Here is a 23,506-nt window from a genome sequence, read left to right as displayed (position 1 = left end):
CATTACCAATGGTTATCAGTTAGGTAACACTTTAAAGCCTGTGTGTGTGCATGCGTGTGCGTGTGTGTGTGTGTGTGTGTGTGTATGTGTGTGTGTGGTTGTGAGTGTATGTATGAGTGTGCACGTGTGTGTGTGCGTGGTTGTGTGTATGTATGAGTGTGCACTTGTGTGTGTGTGCGTGGTTGTGTGTATGTGTGTGCGTGGTTGTGAGTGTATGTATGAGTGTGCACATGTGTGTGTGTGTGCGTGGTTGTGAGTGTATGTATGAGTGTGCACATGTGTGTGTGTGCGTGGTTGTGAGTGTATGTATGAGTGTGCACATGTGTGTGTGCGTGGTTGTGAGTGTATGTGTGTGTGCGTGGTTGTGAGTGTATGTATGAGTGTGCACGTGTGTGTGTGTGCGTGGTTGTGAGTGTATGTATGAGTGTGCACATGTGTGTGTGCGTGGTTGTGAGTGTATGTATGAGTGTGCACGTGTGTGTGTGTATACGCATAACTGCTGGGTGTTCCCTGCTTTATTGCCAATCAGGTGTATCCAATCTAAATTGTGTGTAATGTGTAACACGGTTAGTTTGATTAATGTCAGATAATAACCTGCACTGAATGACATTCCCATCTGCCTTCATCTGTTTAATCCAATCCACCCTAATTCTATTAGCACTATTTGATTTCAGCTCGTACGACACACACTTACACACACCCACATACACACGCACACTTATTTATTGTTTGTGCTCATAAAATTTCAGTTGAAACAACGACGAGCCGTCGCTAATCTGTCCAGCGTCAACATTCATTACCAATGGTTATCAGTTAGGTAACACTTTAAAGCCTGTGTGTGTGCATGCGTGTGCGTGTGTGTGTGTGTGTGTGTGTGTGCAGGACAGCCTTTTGTTCTTTGTAGGCCTTTCTGTTCTTGAAGCCTTCTTTATCTCATAAGTATGTGGACACTCAGGATTAATGTTGTCTCATGTAAAATAAATAAATAAAAATATATAACAAGGTGAGAAAAAGTGAGACAAACTAATTCTAAAAAACCTGATGTCATTGACGGTAAATTCTACTTTTCTGAAACTGAAGTGTTTAGTACACTTGTAAACAAAATACGAAAGAAAAAAAAGATTCACACTTATGAATTTGTATCATATTTTATACATTATAGACCACAATGTTTAATTTAGAACAAAAACACTTTTATTTGGAACATTTCAAATAAATAAATAAATATAAATTTAAATATAAATATTTATTTATTTATTTCAAACAGAAACCTTTTTATTTTGGCAAAAACAAATTTTTTTGATACAGGATTGAAGAATCTAAGCTTTTCTGTAAGTCTAAAAAGAACGATCTACATATAACTGTACACCAATACATATAAGGAGTTTTTACTGGTATGGCAACGTTATCAAGCTCATATCTACCGTGTTTGACAAGCTAAGGGATGAAGAAAAAAACAAGTTTGTGGTAAATGGTTAAAAATGAAACAATGCACAGATCATGTATTAAACACCAAATAACAACTTTTCCAGCTGTCACTCACAGTAACTCGTCCACATAAAGCGTTAATATTGAAGAAATTAGAGTAGATGATTATATAATGTAGTAAATGCATTAATATCGGGTTTGCGTGCCAAATTGCATATTAGTGATATAACTGGTGTGATTACTATTAGTGTACGAATAACCAGAAAACAAAATCCATCTTATTTGCTCATGCACACAATCATCACTTGTGAAGATTAATGACCTCATGAATTCTGCTAAATACCTGGATATCTCAATCCTGGTTGCCTCTGCAAGGAGGTTAACACTTGGGTATAGCTTTTATTGAGCTTTCAATAAAAAATGTTAAAAGGATCCTTAGAAATAAATGGTTTTCTAAAAATGAATACTTGCACCCTTTCCGCCTACAGGAAGTATGTCACTGTTTGGAGACGTTGGGCTCTCGAGGACAGTGTTTTGAAATCTTGCAAAACGCCGTCATCAAGAACCTGGTGAGTGTAATGCTGCTCATGGTGGGTTTAAAAATAACTCAACACTGTATGGATGGAATTGACAGATTGTTCCTCTGTGCACATCCAGTGTGGGTTGGTGGTGGTGCCGGACTGCACGTGTGCTGCCCTGCTGAGGTGTATCCCTCGGTTGCTGGATCACAGCCTCCTGCCCAACGACACACTCCTCCACTTCTTGGCTGACTGTTGTCTGAGCATGCTCAGTCTGCTGCTGCAACTGGAGCAAAGTGCCCGCAAGAGGTACACACACGCGTACCAGGCTACTGGAGAATTAACACCATATAATAATAAAAACTAATGGGGGAAATAAAGAAAGGAAAAACTAATGGGGGAAGGAAAGAAAGGAAGTTACATTACGGAGTGTAACACTCTGATGACTCTCATCTATAGTTTGAAAGTTAAAAATAGCCTAAGAAGTGTTAACTTATGTCGAGTACAGATGTAGCTGTACAGGTAAAGAAGGGACGTATAGCGTTACAGTATGTACAGATAAAGAAGGGACGTATAGCGTTACAGTATGTACAGGTAAAGAAGGGACGTATAGCGTTACAGTATGTACAGATAAAGAAGGGACGTATAGCGTTACAGTATGTACAGGTAAAGAAGGGACGTATAGCGTTACAGTATGTACAGATAAAGAAGGGACGTATAGCGTTACAGTATGTACAGGTAAAGAAGGGACGTATAGCGTTACAGTATGTACAGGTAAAGAAGGGACGTATAGCGTTACAGTATGTACAGATAAAGAAGGGACGTATAGCGTTACAGTATGTACAGATAAAGAAGGGACGTATAGCGTTACAGTATGTACAGGTAAAGAAGGGACGTATAGCGTTATAGTATGTACAGGTAAAGAAGGGACGTATAATGTTACAGTATGTACAGGTAAAGAAGGGACGTATAGCGTTACAGTATGTACAGGTAAAGAAGGGACGTATAGCGTTACAGTATGTACAGGTAAAGAAGGGACGTATAGCGTTACAGTATGTACAGGTAAAGAAGGGACGTATAGCGTTACAGTATGTACAGGTAAAGAAGGGACGTATAGCGTTACAGTATGTACAGATAAAGAAGGGACGTATAGCGTTATAGTATGTACAGGTAAAGAAGGGACGTATAGAGTTATAGTATGTACAGATAAAGAAGGGACGTATAGCGTTACAGTATGTACAGGTAAAGAAGGGACGTATAGCGTTACAGTATGTACAGGTAAAGAAGGGACGTATAGCGTTACAGTATGTACAGGTAAAGAAGGGACGTATAGCGTTACAGTATGTACAGATAAAGAAGGGACGTATAGCGTTACAGTATGTACAGATAAAGAAGGGACGTATAGCGTTACAGTATGTACAGATAAAGAAGGGACGTATAGCGTTACAGTATGTACAGATAAAGAAGGGACGTATAGCGTTATAGTATGTACAGATAAAGAAGGGACGTATAGCGTTATAGTATGTACAGATAAAGAAGGGACGTATAATGTTACAGTATGTACAGATAAAGAAGGGACGTATAGCGTTACAGTATGTACAGATAAAGAAGGGACGTATAGCTGAAACGCAAAAACTAGCATAGTGTCATGTTATACAGTGTAAGATCAGCATAGAGTCAGTAAATTATAAACCTAGAATAAAGCTGATATTTACAAAAGGGTGTTGAGAGTGTGCATGTTTTACTGTGATACCTTTATCATTCTTTTAACCCTTTCAACTCTCTTTACCGAGGGCCAAAAATGGATTTTGTGCCTGTTTTGTAGTGCTCATGTTCAGCACTGAATGTCTTTGATATGTCAAACGTTACAGTGGTTCCTTAAAGGCTCATAAGAAAGTAGACACTTAAATTAGAGGCTTTAAGAATTCTGGAAAACCAAATTCTGGCTAAAAATGCATTAGAGTAAAATATAGGAATGTAGAATGAGTACGGTGATCCTGTGAGGCCACACCCCCTACAAGTACAAGTTTTTTGTATTTTCCTGTTAATATTTTTTCATTCTAATTTTTTGTATTTTAAACTTTCTATTTTAGCTTTTAGTCTAGTTTTCTTCCTGTAATAAAATAAGATGTATTTCGTATGCTTGGAAGTTTTTGTGATAAGTTACAGCCATAACACAAGAAGTTACGCCCCAGCAACAGGTAACTGTATCCCGTTTGCTAGTATTTAAAGGTGGCCTCTATTATTACAAACGCTCTGCTCAGGGATAGTGGTGGTTCAAGCCCCAGTACTACCAAGTACTGCCACTGTTGAGCCCTTAAGGACTTAACCCTCTCTCTGCTCCAGAGATGTTGTACCATGGCTGAACCCACGCTCTGACCCCACGCTCTGACCCCAACTTTCAACTTGTATATGTGACTAAATTAAAGGCTGCTTCTTCTTCATCTCTTTATGTTTGAATAGTTTTGGACTCTCTTAGACATCACTCATCTGTCTGCCCCACAGGGACGCGGTATGGGAGGCCTGTTTTGCAGCGCTGAGCGCAGTGCCACGTCTTTTGCGTCTGGTTCTGCAGTCTCTACGTGTGCGTGACTTGTGCAAGGAGGAGCTTCCCCTGCTAGCACAGATCCTCTCCCTGCTCCTGCAACACACACAGCTCCGTAATCAGGTAGCCGCCAACGGTGCCTTGCTGCAGACCATCATCCAGGACCTGACGGTAAGCCTGACCATCACAGATGCAAACCCTGTTCTGCGCATGAAACGACTAACATGCAGAGTTTGAGTAACCTTCTGGGTGATCGAGCAGAAGAACATTAAATTACTGATTGTGGAGGCCATGTTTAAATACTTTTAGCATTGTTTGGCTTTTAGTAAAAATGAAAGTGCCAGTCGCACCAGTCGAAGTTGCACCAGTCGACTTTTTTCTTTAATGATCCACTGTTTCAAATGAGCTGGTTAAACGGATCGTTAAAATGAGCAAGTAGTTTAGTTTTCAGCAGACGTTATATCAACTCAGGTGTTCGTGTTCTAACTTAAGGCTATGGTTAATCGATGCGAATTGGTGCAATTCTACTGGTCCATCTGAAATGATCCACACCTCAGAGACTACCTGCAGTTATAAATCCAATATCTGGACACCTGAGCATCACACCCATATGTTCTTGTTGAACATCCCCTTCCACAGTGTAGCCCACTTTTACACTTTTAGAATTTTGGCTTTGGGCATGTGTGTTCATTCAGCCACAAGAATATTAGTGAAGACAGGCAGTGATGCTTGGCGAGAAGGCCTGGGATTCAGTCAACGTTTCAGTTATATTCACATTACGTTTAAGGCATCCGGCTGACGCTCTTATTCAGAGCGACTTTTATACAACTGAGCAATTCAGGGTTAAGGGCCTTGCTCAGGGGCCAAGCAGTGGCAGCTTGGTGGACCTGGGATTTGAACTTACAGCCTTCAAATGGTTAGGGTCAACACCATAACCACTAGGCTACCCCATCCCCAGTTTATCCCAAAGGTGTAAGGAAACTCAAGTTCTTCTGCTTTAATCTTGGCAATCATGTCTTCCTGGAGCTCGCTTTGTGCACGTGGGTATTGTCATGTTGGAACAAGTTTGTGCCTCTTAGGGAAACATTAGAGAAACTAATGTTACAGAATACAGAGACATCCTGTACATTTGTGTGCTTCAACACTGGTGCGTCAGTTTGATGAACACAATTTTGGCTGTGAAAGTGACGTGTCTACATAGTGAATGTTATTCATTTTAACCAAAATTATATTGTTTTCTTTCTCTGCTCATTATTCTCCAAATTTGGGAACTGTGCTTATTAACAAGAAACACGTCACTCATTTTGTTAGTAGTTTGTCTGTTGTGTGTCTGTGTAGTAACTGCTGTTACTTGTGAATGTTATATATGTATAATAGTTAGCGGTGTTGCATGTGCATAAAAAATGAATGAATTGTAAGGTTCAACCATTAAAATCTGAATGTAATCCACTTGCTGCTCTGTGTGTGTGTGTGTGTGTGTTTTCACAGCGCTACCATGGCGGCGAGACTCGAGAGCAGTGGCTAACGGACCTCCTCTACTGCTACAGTGTGACGCTTTCGAGTCACCGTGCCAACATGGCCATGAGGGATATCTATTAACCTCCTGAGCCTAGCTCCGTCTTCTCTCTGCTTTCGTTTCGACCTCTTCGTCTTTCTATGTTTGCAAATGTCGCTTTTTATAGTCTACGAGGAAAAATAAACATGTTGGGATAATTAATGAATCTTAGTGTTCTTGATTTCGTTCTGTTTATTAGCACAACAATAAAGTCATGTTTACACATAATGGATACAATAGAGATACACAAGGAAAGTGCTAATGATGCCTGCTTAGCAACCACTCGACAACCGACGTACCATGAGTTCTTCATTACTGATGATCAGAAGTCTTCAAACTGCAGTGATTTGGTAAAAAAAAAAAAAAAATTCAGTAATTGCTACAAGAAGACTACTGAATTTTGTTTACGACCAAATGGAAACATCAAAACTATTTGGAAATTGATAACTCAGAGAATCGGGCACATCTGTTAGTGAGGAATTCAGCCTGTGGCTGCAGTCTGACATTGCAGGCCTTTCATTTACTCCTGTAATTAACGCATTTCTCAGCTTAACCCTAAAGCCCCGGAGGTCTTTGTGGTGGAAGCCTAAAGTTAAAACACTGGCAGCTGCTGTGCAGCACGACTTACAAAAACGTGCATGGTGAGACATCTTTCAGCATTCTGACAACAGTGAAATGTCAACAGTATAAAAAGATTTTACAAAGCTGTATGTATCACACCAGAGCTGTAGAATAAATAACGGCAGTTGATACAAACGTGAATGCATAGCTGGAGTATACATTCTATTCTATCTACAGTTTATAGAGAATTATTTAGAATATGTAATACATGCATACAAAAGGGGGACAAATTAAAGCCAAAAAAAGTTAGAATTAGTGTCAAAATATTGGTGATAATACTGATGCCCTGATTTATCTCAATTGATCTGGGATTTGAACTCACAACCTTCTAATCACTAGTCCGGCACCTTAACCACCGAGCTGTCACTGCCCTTTAATCTGTGAATGCTCGGTTACTATGAGTGTGGATTTTGCATTTGGGGTTTGACAGAGCACTGTGTTAAACATAGCTCCAAAATGTCCCATAAGTGTTTAGTTATGTGGAGATCAAGTGGCTGAAGATTGTCCATCAATTTTCTGTACAGTTTTCTTACACAGTGTTGTGGGGAGCCTGGAGTCTATTCCAGTGGACCCCTGGACATGGTGCCTACTCATCAAAGAGCACAATCACACACATACACAATAGTTTACACACTACAGACAATTTATAAATGACAATCAGCCTACAACGCATGTCTTTGGAGAAGGGGAGGAAACAGGAGTACCTGGAGGAAACCCCCGAAGCACAGGGAGACCATGCAAACTCCACACTCAGAATTTAGCCAGAATACAACTGAGCAGTTTTCGACTAAGGGTCTCGTTATAGGACCCAACAGGGGCAGCCTGGTTAAATTTCCGTTCCTCATCAAACCAGATCTCATACCCTGTGGATGGGGCGGAGTCACCATGGATGAGACCACGCCCACCAGGATTTGACCTGATTTGTACCAAGCCTTTGAACTGATCAGTGTATGCAATCCAACGACTTTAAGAATAATCGCAGCTTCTGTAACGTTCCCTGTTGCGGCTAATCGTGTGCATTTATGTAAAGTTGAACGCAGCACATAAAGAAAAGGAAGAGCTTTTACAGGCTTTACACTTTTTCCTTTAATTTGTCACCCCTCTGTATATAGACGCATCAGTCACATGACACATTTTACAAGATCCTAAAGCTACGTTCACACAACAACGATTTCTGGTTGCCATAGTAATAACAATATAAAGATGAAAATGTCAGTAGGTGGTGCTACTTGCATTCCACTTTACAACAAATCAGTTTTCTTGCTGCTATAATGAAACATTCTGGAGGGAGTTTTAGTGTTTTTGTATAAAATTCAGCAGTGTATATCTGCATCATATCATATAAGAGGAAGGAGAAGCAGCGTGTGCTCTTTGTCACTGATCATGTCTTCAATCTCACCGTTAGTCGCTGAAAGAAGCCGCTCCATATTTGCATAAACTTTGCATAATCACTGGACATGCCCACACCTAGTCGCCAACGGTTACTGTTGCTCTTATCTTAAATGAACAATCTCTGGTCGGTTTATCGTTGCGAGTCTCACACTGTATGTGTGAACACAGCATTACAGGTTCAACACAGAAACAATTATGACAAATCAAAGCATCTTGTAGGACAAAGAAACCGACACAACCGAAAATCTTACACTTGTATCTAGATTGCATCATATTAGCACTCCAGTGCAGTTGGCGTTGTTATGTCAGGTGTATGCCACCCGTATGACAGGTGCATAAGCAGGTGAAGACAAGATAAAAGGTCATCTCATGCATATGTAGCGTTTGTGGGTTTAAACTTTGACCTACATGGATGGCATGATATCCTTCAGGACCTCACTGGTGTCTTATGTTCCAGAACCCTGTCAGTTTCCAGGCAGAACATATATAAGTAAGCAAACGACTGTGTGTGTGTGTGTGTGTGTGTGTGTGTGTGTGTGTGTGTGTGTGTGTGTGTGTGAGAGAGTTTTCTGTCTGTTGGTTTGACTCAATAAAGCTGTTTAGTGTCTATGGTCCAGTCATCGGTTATGAACTAGAGCGTACGCTGAGATTGTCTCAGTTCTTGGTTCTACTCTGGCTGCTGGCACTCTGAGGACGCAGGTGATAAGAATACTGCTTTGCTTGATTCAGAGAGTCCAGTAAGTGCACACACTCCACACCACTCACTGAGGAAACACACACATGCACCACAAGTTAACACAAAACACGGCCATTTTAACGCAAACGTTCTTCAGATCCTGTTACAGATAATGTCTCCTGCACTCACAAATAAAGTGACCAAGCTTTTACTTGTCGCTTGGCCTGTACCACCGAGTGAATATATACACCATATACCTTTAATATTCAGAACCTTTCTCCTAGAAACATAAATATAATATATTTGAAGATATTCTAAAGGTACATCATTGGCCCTTAAGAAACTATGCTGTACTTCTAAAGCTTTTAAGGCATTTAAGTAAATTATATAACATCATATTCACCTTCCCAGGGGTTCAAAATGAATCCCTGGTGGTACAGATGGGTAACTTTTGTTTCTAGGAGTGTGTATATAGTCCCCAATTCAGCCAAGACTGTGATCCCGTCTAAAGTGATAAACTTAGAATATACTGTATTTGGCTTTTAAAGAAAATATAAAGAAAATAATTATCACTGTTTTCTTAACTGAAGCTGTCAATAACTATGTGTGTCAAAAATAATGTGTGTCAACTATCACATACTGTGTGTGTGTGTGTGTGTGTGTGTGTGTGTGTGTGTGTAAAAAAAGAAGCAAGAAGCTGATTTTTATCTGTGGAAATTTCACTGCACTGCTAGATGAATTTGCCATTTGTAATGTAAAATTTTAAAATTTTTTTTATTTTTAATACACATTGTTGTGTGTTTATTTTGCACTTACATTGTTTGGTGGGCTTAAGCGACAAGTCGTGCAGTAGTTGACTCTGGCTGTGTGTGTTGAGGGCAGACACAGCTCTCACAGAGCGCCCCCTTTTGGCTTGGGCTCCTCCTATAAAGAAAGTATACATTTCTGATTACATTTTTTTTAACAAACGCACTTACACAATGACACGTGATGCTGTACAGTGATGAACGGACAAGGTTCATATTTAGGCTGCAGGAGTGTGTGTCCAATGTGACTGAGAGGCAGAGTTGCAGAATGCGGTGTGTGTGTGTGTGTGTGTGCACAAGGAGACAGCTCGACATTCCACCTGACAGCGTTGAACTTTTCAAAGCAGCACAACTGTCAGGGAGGTGTGCATGAGTGTGTCAGTGTGTAAGTGTGTATGTGTGTGTCTCTCTCTACCTTGCTCAGCCATCATCACCTGTTCATGTCTTTGAAGGTCGGGTGCGTTACACCGGGTCGAAACTGCAGCTTATCTCATGATATGAAAGCGTGTGTGAGATTATGAAACGGAGGAATGTCGCCTAAAATGATGACACCTGGGCTGCTATTTATGGTGCGTCTTTAAAGGAATTAAACTGCACCTAAAATGTCCGTATTGATATTGAAAGTGCATCAAGCGAGAGAGGTTATTTATTAAAATGTTGAAGTGTAGCATTGTGTCTTATGAGCAATAAAGCAGGGCTCAAATGTCAGTTTCAGAAAAATAATTAGATTTATGTCACCACAATTTACACAGCGATTAAAAAAAACAGAAAACTTCAAATCAAGCTAAAAATTCATTTATTTCATTAACAGATTTAGAAGTGTGAAAGCTTTTGTGGATGATGCACAACCCGTGTTACAAACGTCCTTCCACAACTAAAATTGTAATAGCATTGTTTTACCACAGAGCCTGAAATTACGGATTCTTTACATCCAGCTGGTCTTTAGCCAAACCATCAATGCTACCATTCATAGTATAACATAATTCAATTAATGTTTTATAGACTTTTCTTTTATTCTTCCACTCACCATAAATACTTTGTAGCACTGAGCTTTTCTTTGCTGCAGCTTTAGCGGGAGGTGACTGTGCTTTAGAAAGGACTTTCTCCCGAGTGTTATCCATGTGGACTGGTCGCTCCCATAAAAACTGAATCAGAAGAGCAGTGACTTCAGCAGGCTCAGGCCTTTTAATTCTACCACACAGCAGTTCTTTTAGACGTCTCCGAATGCAGAACCTAGACAACAGCGTTTGGGGGAATAAATAGACATCGTGTTAAAACTGATCTTAGGCACATTCTAAAAGAGGGAATATACAAACAACACCAAAATGTATGTGTTGTAATGTTCTCAGTCAGTCAGTCAGTCAGTCAGTCAGTCAGGAAAGGAAAAGGAAAAAGGAAAGGAAGGGAAAGGAAAGGAAAAGGAAAAGGAAAAGGAAAAGGAAAAGGAAAGGGAAAAGGAAAGGGAAGGGAAGGGATGGGAAGGGAAGGGAAGCAGGGAAGGGAGGGAAGGAAGGAAGGAAGGAAGGAAGAGAGGGAAGGAAGGAAGAGAGGGAAGGAAGGAAGGAGGGAAGGAAGAGAGGGCGGAAGGAAGGAGGGAGGAAGGAAGAGAGGGAGGAAGGGAGGAGGGAAGGAAGGAAGAGAGGGATTAAGGAAGGAGGGAAGGAAGGAAGAGAGGGAGGAAGGAAGGAGGGAAGGAAGGAAGAGAGGGAGGAAGGAAGGAGGGAAGGAAGAGAGGGAGGAAGGAAGAGAGGGAGGAAGGAAGGAGGGAAGGAAGGAAGGAAGAGAGGGAGGAAGGAAGGAGGGAAGAAAGGAAGAGAGGGAGGAAGGAAGGAAGAGAGGGAGGAAGGAAGGAGGGAAGGAAGGGAGAGAGGGAGGAAGGAAGGAGGGACGAAAGGAAGAGAGGGAGGAAGGAAAAGAGGAAGATAGGAAGAGAGAGAGGAAGGAAAAGAGGAAGGAAGGAAGTGAGGAAGGAAGGAAAAGAGGAAGGAAGGAAGGGAGGAAGGAATATATATATATAATATATCTCACTGACATTTTAGACACAACATGACCAAATAATTTTCTGACTTTCTGCAGTGAGAATACATCCGAAAGAAAAGCTCCAGCTGGATAGAGCTTCGGATGTTGCCATGCCAACACAAAGACAGACAGACAGACAGACAGACAGACAGACAGCCAGCACACAGTAAGCGTAGCAACAGTTTCAATGAAACTGACTAATTCAAATTTTTTTAATTAGCAAACACATACACATGGCGTGATACAAACAGTGAAATATCCCTGTGCTGTCATACATCACATCACCGCCACTTATCCATCGAATTAGTGGTCTGTAACTAACTGTTGTATAATCTGGCACCTACTGAGCCGGCATTCCTGACATTTTCTGGAGTGTAGAGGCAATGTAAGAAAGACACCTTCCACTGGCTGACCTGTGACTGATCCTCCAACTAACAACCAGCCTGCTTCAGATGGACTGTACTGTTTCAGGAGATCAGCAAGATCAAATCAAGCAGTTAAAATGACATGAGCAGGACTGGATATTTATCGAACATCTTAGAGAACTAAATACTCAATCAAGAATCAACGCTCAATCAAGTCTCACTTTGTGGAATAAAGGTATAACATCCTGAATGGGTATATAGGGATCTGCTGAGACAAGGAGGAGTAGAAGGAGATCATGAGGTTCTCCATAGACAAGCTTGGCTTTGTTGATTGTCAAGACTTTCAGTTTTAAAACCCTGAGAACTTTCTGAGATCTTCTTTGGCTGAAGTAGTTCCATGATATATTCAGTCAACTTAATAGTTTCAAACAGTTTACATGACAGACACGAGTTGGTAAAATATGGAGAGATTTGAAAGTAAAGTCTGAAGCAGACAAAAGAAAAGAGGACAAAACATCCAAAACATCCAAACGGTCATACAGCAACATTACACATTATATTTAGATTACCTCATTTCAGTATATTATTTTTTTCCTGATAATCAAAATTAGCTTTAAAATTTAGAACTAGGAATCATATCTTAAGAGTGATTCAGGAATCATATCTTAAGAGTGATTCATGATCTCAGAGCAACTCTGAGCAAGGAAAATACAACAATGTTTATCGTAGAGAGGAGGCGGGGCTTAACCCGTTGCTAGCTATGACACGTTCTTTTGAAGACTGTGATTGGTTGTCCCATAATAAAAATGAGCGCTTTAAAAATATGGTCTATTATAAGCCTTTATTATGTCTCTATGTTATGATATTACGATATTTGTGACCGATCATATTAGAGATTCGCTAACATCTGTATGTTATAAATATTATAAATGTAATGTGAATGTTATTATCTCCTATACAGTGCAGAAATGTGAAAGCGGAAAAATTATATTTATATTTATTTTATTATTATTTCTGCTGCTATGTCGTTTCGACTCGGAGAAGTTAGCATATCGCTAGATGCCACAGCTGCAGTATACATTCATTCATTCATCTTCTACCGCTTATCCGAACTACCTCGGGGAACTACCTCTGTCACGGGGGGAGCCTGTGCCTATCTCAGGCGTCATTGGGCATCAAGGCAGGATACACCCTGGACGGAGTGCCAACCCATCGCAGGGCACACACACACACACTCATTCACTCACGCAATCACACACTAGGGACAATTTTTCCAGAGATGCCAATCAACCTACCATGCTTGTCTTTGGACCGGGGGAGGAAACCGGAGTACCCGGAGGAAACCCCCGAGGCACGGGGAGAACATGCAAACTCCACACACACAAGGCGGAGGCGGGAATCGAACCCCAACCCTGGAGGTGTGAGGTGAACGTGCTAACCACTAAGCCACCGTGCCCCCCTGCAGTATATATATATATATATACAGTTGTGTTCAAAATTATTCAACCCCCACTGAAATTGATTGTTTTGGTCGGTTTGACATTGATTATGATCATTCAGTCATCCTGCTTACAATTAAATCAAAGAGGCACATGTAGGTCAGACAAATATAACATAACATTTATAATGAAATAACCACAAATGTCTTTTCTGAGCTCACATCATTATCAGTTTTATTCAACCCCCAAGTGACATTCAATCTTAGTACTTAGTACAACATCCTTTTACAGTTATAACAGCTTTTAAACGTGAAGCATAGCTTGACACAAGTGTCTTGCAGCGATCTACGGGTATTTTCGCCCATTCATCATGGGCAAAAGCCTCCAGTTCAGTCACATTCTTAGGCTTGCGCACTGCAACTGCTTTCTTTAAGTCCCACCAGAGGTTCTCAATCGGATTTAAGTCTGGTGACTGCGATGGCCACTTCAAAATGTTCCAGCCTTTAATCTGCAACCATGCTCTAGTGGACTTGGAGGTATGCTTGGGATCATTGTCCTGTTGAAAGGTCCAACGTCTTCCAAGCCTCAGGTTTGTGACGGACTGCATCACATTGTCATCCAATATCTTCTGGTACTGAAGAGAATTCATGGTACCTTGCACACGCTGAAGCTTCCCAGTACCTGCAGAAGCAAAACAGCCCCAAAGCATGATTGACCCCCCGCCATGCTTCACAGTAGGCAAGGTGTTCTTTTCTTGTTCTTCCTCCTCCAAACATAGCGTTGATCCATGGGCCCAAACAGTTCTAATTTTGTTTCATCAGTCCACAGAACACTATCCCAAAACTTCTGTGGTTTGTCCACATGACTTTTGGCATACTGCAGTCGACTCTTCTTATTCTTTGGGGACAGCAAGGGGGTGCGCCTGGGAGTTCTGGCATGGAGGCCTTCATTACGCAGGGTGCGCCGTATTGTCTGAGCAGAAACTTCAGTACCCACATCTGACAAATCTTTTCTCAGTTCCTCAGCAGTCACACGGGGACTTTTCTCCACTCTACGCTTCAGGTAGCGCACAGCAGTCGAAGTCAGCATCTTCTTTCTGCCACGACCAGGTAGCGTTTCAACAGTGCCCTTTGCCTTGAATTTGCGAATGATGCTTCCTATGGTGTCTCTTGGTATGTTTAACATCTTTGCAATCTTCTTATAGCCATTGCCCTTCCTGTGAAGAGTAATCACCTGTTCTCTTGTCTTCCTGGACCATTCTCTTGACCTCACCATGTTTGTAACCACACCAGTAAATGTCTAGAAGGAGCTGAGTATCACAGTCATTTTAAAGCTACCTAATTGGTGCTTATTAGGCTTTATTGCTGCTCCCTGATATCCACAGGTGTTTTCAATACCTGATTGAAAACACTTCATTGAACCTCTGTTCTTCAGAGTGGTAGTCTTTAAGGGGTTGAATAATTACGTCAATGAAGAATTCACAAAAGAAACATTTACTACTGTATTACAAAACTAATTGATGTCATTTTAGTTGCATATGGTTCTTTAAGAAGTCCTTGTAGGATTTCATTCTGAATACAATTACAAATGTACACTAAATTCCCTAAAACCATTTACAGCATTGGGGGTTGAATAATTTTGAACACAACTGTATATATATATATATATATATATATATATATATATATATATATATATATATATATATATATATATATTTTGCTGTATTATGGCTGACCCTGTACTATATGCGAAGAAAAGTATTTCGCTGTGGTGTAATGTATATGTGACAAAACTAAATGCTTCTATTCTATTCACACATCACGCATTTTACTTTTACATTCAAGTCTATAGCATGTTCAGTCTCAACACGAGCCTTAACTGGAAGCGAGCCTGTTTTTGTGTGTGTTGATTCCGATTCAGTGGCGCAATAGGTCACCCAGACAATGCTACTGTCTGTAAATTAAAGCTAATGTTGATGTGGCAGCTTTTTGTCTGAGCTGTTAAAATCAAAAGCAGCTCTAGTACTCAATTAGGAAACAGTGAGTTTACAGCCTTACAAATTCATACGTTAACAGTTCAAGCATGCATATACGAGTTCCACAAGCATGATGGGTATAAATCGGAAGTCATACGTACCCCGAGGTTCAACACCTAACCGATAGTGTACGTTATATCGGATGACGAGGTAAGTGACAGACAGGCTGCATTTTTTTGGCCCATGAACAATGAAAACGTCTGAATGAAAATTTCAGCTGTTTATGGTGCAATAGTCAAAACGACTTAATAGCATGGTACACAGTTTACCGCAACATCCCTAGTGTTCATCAAAGAAACCCAGCTTTTTTTAAGAGTCCATGTGTGTTTTTGTGTTATTAAGGGAGTCTCTGTAACCCATTATTTTGATAAAGCCATTAGCAAAGTACAGCTTAGCTCAGCAGCATGAACTTTTAGCCGCTCTTAACCAAACTATTCTCCACATACACGCTCACACACACACGCCATACCGAGCCAAAAACTCCCCCAGTGAAGTGTTAGTGTGCAGGTGGGCAGAGAGCCAGACCGCAGTCAGAGCGGCCACATGTGGGCGACATATGGGCACTACCATTATGCCCAACGTCTCCATGCAGCGTTATTTTTCTGTGTTAGATCTTTCAACTGTCGCTGTTTAACTTTCATTAAAGTTTATAGACAGATTGTGTATAAACAAATATGGAAATAAAATGTTAGTACCTCCTCCACGCTGTCTGTATTACTCTCGCCGCTTGATTCCTTCTTTGGAGACTCTTTCTTCTGTGCTCCTTTTCTTTTTCCGTTCGTTTTTCCTTTTCGACCTCTTTGCACCAACCTCTCTCTCTTTCTCTTTCTGAAAAGGGATCTGCCTCTCTTTCAATCCTCGAGCTCTTCTCCTCCTCTCTCTCGGTCCTTCGCTCCTTCTCGTTCCTGGACCTGGCCTGCTTCTCCATTTCTCTCTCGGCCCTTGAGTCTCTCGTTCTGCTCTTCTCCCGTCCTGCTTGCATAGGAACCGAGACGAAGGTGCTGGATTTATCGACAGCTACGGGAAGGGATGCCACAGCTGGATTGCTTGTCTTGGACTCTGTGTAGAATTATGACCAAAACATTTTGTGGTTGAAGATAACACCTTGGAGAACAGACATGATATCACCATACTAGGCTAGGTAAAAACTAGAAAATTCTTAAAACGCTGAGTGTCTGTTTTCATCTGAGTCATTAATGTCCCACACTCTCTGGGGTCCCACCACTGTGGAGTTTGACATGATAAAGAAATGCAATGCTGAACACATCCCCAAAACATGTACAAATTCCATGTTTGGTCTCTGGTACAGAAAGTTAACCAACATCACATGTTCATCTATCATTAAAGAAGCCCAACCTGGAGTGCGACCTGAAGTCCTGGGTCTTGAATGAGCAGGGTGTGTGTGTCTGGCACTGCCCGGTCTGCTGGACCCTGCTGGAGAATGACGCTCTGGCCTTGCTACACACTCCTCAGACGTATACACACCGCTCACACACACATCTGTTCTTGTGTCTGAGCTGTTGGTGCTCTGAGAGGTGATGGGCAGATTTAAAGCAGACAGCTGTGAGGTGTCTGGAGTTTCAGCCCTGTGCTCTGAAAGCAAGTAGGTTTTAAATGTTAAGATGGTTAAATACACAGAAACAAAGTTGGATATATTGTGAGTGTAATGTATCCCATCAGAGAGTAATGTATCACATCAGCTCACCTGGCTCTTTTGGCTTTTTGGTCTTTTTCTCAGTCCTGTCATGTGACTGGCTTCGAAGTGCCTTTGATGATTTTCGATGTTTGTAACCTTTCGGCTTCATGTCTTTCATCTCACCGCTGAGTTCAGTAGACGCCAACGGCGGCCTCTCACTTCCAACCTGGACCAATGAGATCTTGGGATGCTGTTCTCCGGCCAATGAGAGCTGCTGTTCGGCTTCACGCCTGCGCTCCTCTTCCCTCTTCCTACAAATACACGGGGACATCAGATCAATGTGCATGAATATATCCATATAAATAGAGCTGTTTAAATAAAAAAAAAGTCTTAATAATAACAATAATAATAATAAAAATCACATTTTGATGCACCAGTATCTAAAAAATAATAAGACAAGGGTTTCTTAAATTATGGCTTACTCTACACACAGCGTTGTTAAATTCTCAAATCTCGATAAGCTTTCTAATTAAAATCAAGTGTTTTTTTTTAAAAGAGGAAAAAAGAAAAAAAAAGAAAGAGAGACTGGTGAGGGAATGTCTGTTTATAGCTGCTATAACATAAGTGATAACAGGGACAAACTATCATTGTAACTACAGAATGTTTAACGTTATTGATTTGATGTTCATTGATAAACTAAACCTTATAGTCGTTAACAAATTGTTGTGGGTGAAGTGGAATAAAACACCAGCACATCCTCAAATCAAACAAATCCAAGTGGTCCAGATAGGGTTAGGGTTAGTGAACGTGGCAGGTGTCAAAGAAAAAGAGGAACCGGAACAAAAGGTATGAAAGGATTTTACAGAATATGTAAAAAGGATAAAAGAACAGAGGAGGTAGAAAAGGAGAAGGAAAATGCTTTAGATTACAGATTCCTGGAAAAGTACATGTGTGTGTGTGTGTGTGTGTGTGTGTGTGTGTGTGTGTGGGTGTGTGCTGTGTTTAGACAGAATATTTGTGTTTGCATGTCTGTGTGTCTTCACTCATCCTGCATGCTGACAGATTCTAAATGTCACATAAAACAGCTGAACACTGCCCAATTAATAGACGAGCAAATCTCCCTTTTGTTTTTCTGTCAGTCTCTCTCTCTCTATCTCTCTGTGTGTCTGTATTTCTACATTTCTATATGTCTAGCTCTCTCTCCGTCTGTTTGTATCTATCTCTCTCTCGGTTTCTCTCTATCTCTCCGTCTGTCTGTCTGTCTGTCTGTCTCTCTCTCTCTCTCTCTCTCTCTCTCTCTCTCTCTCTCTCTCTCTCTCTCTCTCTCTCTCTCTCTCTCTCTCTCTCTATATATAAATATATATATATATATAAATATATATATATATATATATATAAATATATATATATATATATATATATATATATATCGCTTTGTCTGTCTCTCTCTCTCTCTATTGGTCTGTCTGTCTGTCTCTCTCTCTCTCTCTCTGTCCCTCTCTCTCTCTCTGTCTTTCTGTCTCCGTCTCTGTCCGTATCTCTCTATCGGTCTTTCTGTCTCTCTCTCTCTCATTCTATCGCTCTGTCTGTCTGTCTCTTTCTCACTGTCTATATATCTCTCCGTCTGTCTCTTTCTCCCTCTATATATATATCTCTCCGTCAGTCTCTCTATCTCTCCGTCTGTCTGCCTGTCTGTCTGTCTCTCTCTCTCTCTCTCTCGGCAGTAAGAAGCTGACAGTGTTGTTTAATCACACTGCAAATCAGACAGGCAGATAAATGAGCCCTAGCAAATATCCACATGTTAATCTGCCTGATGCCGTATTCATATACAAAGCCATCCATTATGTTAATCAGTCACTAAGCGTGTCAGCCACTAATCTGATCATACGCTGCGCTCGCTCGCAAATTGAAATGTAGCTAAAACAATTGTCGCGTCCTCTTAACCTTTATGTTCTGTCGGTGTCAAAATGACTCGTTTGAAATTTTGACTGAAGCTCAGCAATAGCTAAATGAATTTTTCAATATTACACTGCATGTGATTTGCTTCATTCCTGTAATGAACAATTTTTTACATCGAATTACATGTGAGATTGTGTTCATATAATTTTAGCTTAGTAGCAAGGTGAATGAAAAAAATGACCAATCTTTGTGTGTATGTCACAAATATCAGCTTTGGTTCAACACCCATCTCTTAGTTCTTATTATCTACTCATTTATTGTCCAGTTCTGTGTACTTATTGTCCTGCTCTGTATATTTATTGTAATGCACTTACTGTATCTCACACTCTTGTGTATTTGCACTTTATATGCTGGTGTGTAACATTATGTGTTGTACCCTGGTCCTGGAGCAACAACATTTCATTCCAGTGAATTTTACTTTTTACAGATTTGTCAATATCTTGGGGTGATAATTACACACACAGATTCACACACTGATACACACACACATACACACACATACACCATGAACATACACCACGCACATACACACACATACACACGCACACATACATACATACACACGCGAACACACACATACACACATACATACATACATACATACATACATACACACACAAACACACACATACATACACACACAAACACACACAAACTAAATATCTTGGGGTGATAATTACACACACAGATTCACACACTGATACACACACACATACACACACATACACCATGAACATACACCACGCACATACACACACGGACACATACACACGCACACATACATACATACACACGCAAACACACACATACACACATACATACACACACAAACACACACATACATACACACACAAACACACACAAACTAAATATCTTGGGGTGATAATTACACACACAGATTCACACACTGATACACACACACATACACACACGCACACATACACACGCACACATACATACATACACACGCAAACACACACATACACACATACATAAATACACACAAACACACACATACATACACACACAAACACACACAAACTAAATATCTTGGGGTGATAATTACACCCACAGATTCACACACTGATACACACACATACACACACATACACACATACATACACACAAACAAACACAAACTAAATATCTTGGGGTGATAATTAGATTTCTGGCATCATAAAATCAAGCGATGGCTTAGATGGGTCAGATCTGTGTGTGTGTGTATTTATCTGTTTCTTGATGGGAACCAAATGACCCCAGAAGAATTGGAAACCCTGATAATTTTGACCTTGAATATTAAGACAAACGTGTATGTGTGTGTCTCACTTGGCTGCATCTTTACGGAGCTGCTCATGCCTCATTAAGAGGTTCTTGCGCTCCTTGAAAGCTCGTCGCACTTTATAGCCTTTGTACAAAGCCTGAATAGACGAGGCAGCGATATCTTGGATGGCAGCGATGGACAGTGCACCGTGCTCCAATAGGAACTGTGTCACCTCCTGGTGCTCTCCCAACAAGGCATAGTCCAGAGGAGTGTACCTGCACACACACACACAAACACACACATGTACATCATACATTCCATGTATACACACAGCATATATGTGTTTTCTGTCACTGTGTGTGGTCTACAAATATGAAACATTTCATATTAGATTGTGTTTTTTTTTCCCCTCAAAATAACTAAAAGAAAATATTATTGTGCACAAGAATTTAGATTTTTTGTGGTGTATGTGGTGGTCACTTTAATAGGAACACCTGCAATATACCTGCACATATATGCAGTTATATATATAATCTATAATCTATAATATAATACAATATTATATTATTATACAATAATATAATATTGTATTATATATAATATATATAATACAATATATATACAATCACTTAATCACGTGCCTGAATGACGATGCATAAAATCACGCAGATGCAGGTCAGGAGCTTCAGTTAATGTTCACATCAATCATCAGATCGAAAAAAAAATGGGATTTCTGTGATTATCTCAGAAACTGTTGATCTGTGATTTTCACAGACAACAGTACGGTGGCCGAGAAGTGCAAAACAAATTAACAAATCCGAAAACAAATTAACAAATCCCAAAACACATTAACAAGGACAAGACACCTGTCACTCAAGGTATACATGACGTTCAACAGTCTGCCGCAGGGAAAAGTTGGAATGGATGGATGGAATGGATTACTGTGGATTAATTCTGTTATTGTCTTATATTTAAACGGAGAACTTTACACATTACACATAAGATTCCATACCTGTATATCTTGAGTGACAGGTGTCGGTAAGTTTCCATTCAAAAACGATACACTACCGTTTCTGGGTTGTCTGACTTGTCGTTGTGTTTTCGGATTTGTTAATTTGTTTTCGGATTTGTTAATGTGCATTCTGATTTGTTAATGTGTATTCGGATTTGTTAATGTGTATTCGGATTTGTTAATGTGTTTTGCACTTCTCGGCCACCGTAACACAGTCTCTATTGTTTACACAGAATTGTGAGATTAAAAAAAAAACATCCTGTAGAGAGTCTGCAGTCTGAAATATGTTCTTGATGAGAGAGATCGGATGAGATAAGATTGATCGGACTGGTGTAAGCCGACACAAAGTCTACAGAAACTCAAATAAGCGCTCTTTACGACTGAGGTGCCCTGTGGTGCACCGAACCCCCCCAACTGCTCCCAGGGGGCCGCAGCATTTCTGAGTATGGGTCACCATACAGTACTTAGTCGTATGTCACGTCACTTTCACTTTCATTTTACAACCGTGATGAACAGAAAAGCATCTCAGAACACACAACACATTAAACATTGAGGTGGATGAGCTACAACAGCAGAAGAACACATCAGGTTCCTCTCCTGTCAGATGGAAACAGGAATCAGAGTCTATTATGAATAGAGACTCAATCAAACTGGACAGAAGACAGGAAACAGTCCAGGTGATTATTTTTCCTAATCTTCACCTGTCCAGTTTGGGTGAGTCTGTGCCTTGGAGTCATGTTCTTCTCTGACAGGAGTGGAACCTGATGTGCATTTTCACTGTTGTAGCTCATGGGAATCTTCAGAATAGAGGATTTTGCTCTTTACCGGATTCTCTGTAACATGACAAGCTGTTTTTTTTTGTCTTATTAACTTGAAAAAAGAAAGAAAATTAGAGACTAGTGACAGAATAACTGCTAATAGTAGCTCTAACCAAAGTAACAACAGGAACTCACTTGTTTTGCTGATGTTTTATGTCATTAAACATATCTATAATTTTTTTTTTAAGCATGGCAAGTCATTCATTAACACATTATAAATTACTATGAATGGCACCGATGCAGTATAAGAGGAATAATCACTTTCATTATTTATTATTCATACCATCTCTGTTCTGTTTTTGTACTTAACAGTCAACACAATTATTGACGCCCTTCAAATGTCACAGCACCATGAATCACAGAGTCAGTGATGTTTATAGTGATATGCATGGTATAGATGTGTATGTGTGTATGTGTGTATGTGTGAGTACTTAGCTGTAGATTACCTCTCCTCTGTATGCTCCATGTGGTTAGGAAAGGCTCCACATCCCAAAAGAAGTTTCACAGCATCCAAATAACCATTATTACATGACCAATGAAGCGCCGTCCTCCCCTTACCACACACACACACACACACACACACACACACACACACACACAAACATACACACACAAACACAACGCACACCGACACATATTCACATACACACACAAACATACACACATGGACATACACACACAAACACACACACAAACACAACGCACACCGACACATTCACACACACACACACACACACAGACATACACAAACACAATGCACACCGACACATTCACACACACACACCACACACACACATACATACACCACACACACACACACACACTATTAGGATCATTAGAAAAACTTTTATTGTTTAAAACATTTATCAAACAAAGGTTTACAGTGGTGAGGTTTGTGGTTTAATAGTGTTTTATTTAAAATAGTGAGAAATCACAGGACACAGTATTAAATGGTGTCTGTTAACACTGAATATTGACTCTGTGTATTAGTCTTAAGAGTTCCTACTACTGTCAGTAAACAAGATCAAAGTTTCATTTGTTTCATTTAATAGTGGGTCACGTCACCATATACCCCAGAGTGACTGAATTCTCAAACCTGATTGGTCAGAAGGTGGCAAGGTAATAACAGCTTATACTAATGAATTTGTTTTAATATATCAGGTTTCTATATCTATAACTTACAACTATACAGATACCTGTATGGCAGATGATAATTAATGACTAAAAAAATTATATTTTAAAAGCATGTTTAAAATGTATATCAGGGTTCCCACTCTTTTTCAGAGATCATTTTCCAGGACTTTTCCAGGACATTTCAAATTTAGGAAAAAAAGACAAGGATCACAGATTCAAGGCCTAAAGTAATATGTTCTTCTCTTATGTTCTATTACTTAACTATAAAATTAGAAAAACACCAG

At 40.2% G+C, this 23,506-nt stretch overlaps 2 protein-coding genes across 3 annotated transcripts in view; one reads left to right on the top strand and one right to left on the bottom strand.

Moving 5' to 3' along the window:
* tex10 (testis expressed 10) overlaps positions 1 to 6,208 on the top strand; it is a 31,718-nt gene extending 25,510 nt beyond the window's left edge. The window contains exons 13-16 of the mRNA XM_060861270.1: positions 1,917 to 1,997; positions 2,086 to 2,255; positions 4,452 to 4,662; positions 5,980 to 6,208. Of these exons, the coding sequence (XP_060717253.1) occupies positions 1,917 to 1,997; positions 2,086 to 2,255; positions 4,452 to 4,662; positions 5,980 to 6,090 (573 nt within the window). The 3' untranslated portion in view covers positions 6,091 to 6,208. The remainder of the gene's footprint in view (positions 1 to 1,916; positions 1,998 to 2,085; positions 2,256 to 4,451; positions 4,663 to 5,979) is intronic.
* Positions 6,209 to 6,220: 12 nt separating this feature from the next.
* Positions 6,221 to 23,506, bottom strand: part of invs (inversin) — a 43,816-nt gene continuing 26,530 nt past the window's right edge. For both annotated transcript variants that reach the window (XM_060861268.1, XM_060861269.1), the window contains exons 12-19: positions 22,535 to 22,641; positions 20,324 to 20,533; positions 17,108 to 17,349; positions 16,759 to 16,995; positions 16,098 to 16,461; positions 10,569 to 10,774; positions 9,552 to 9,659; positions 6,221 to 8,823 (exon numbers count right to left, since the gene is read on the bottom strand). In XM_060861268.1, the coding sequence (XP_060717251.1) occupies positions 8,714 to 8,823; positions 9,552 to 9,659; positions 10,569 to 10,774; positions 16,098 to 16,461; positions 16,759 to 16,995; positions 17,108 to 17,349; positions 20,324 to 20,533; positions 22,535 to 22,641 (1,584 nt within the window). In that variant the 3' untranslated portion in view covers positions 6,221 to 8,713. The remainder of the gene's footprint in view (positions 8,824 to 9,551; positions 9,660 to 10,568; positions 10,775 to 16,097; positions 16,462 to 16,758; positions 16,996 to 17,107; positions 17,350 to 20,323; positions 20,534 to 22,534; positions 22,642 to 23,506) is intronic.

This window comes from Tachysurus vachellii, chromosome 25 (assembly GCF_030014155.1).
Source record: "Tachysurus vachellii isolate PV-2020 chromosome 25, HZAU_Pvac_v1, whole genome shotgun sequence".
NCBI classification, from domain to species: Eukaryota; Metazoa; Chordata; class Actinopteri; order Siluriformes; family Bagridae; genus Tachysurus; species Tachysurus vachellii.
The sequence above is the reverse complement of the archived record's forward strand: the minus strand, read 5'-3'. Positions and strand labels throughout refer to the sequence as shown.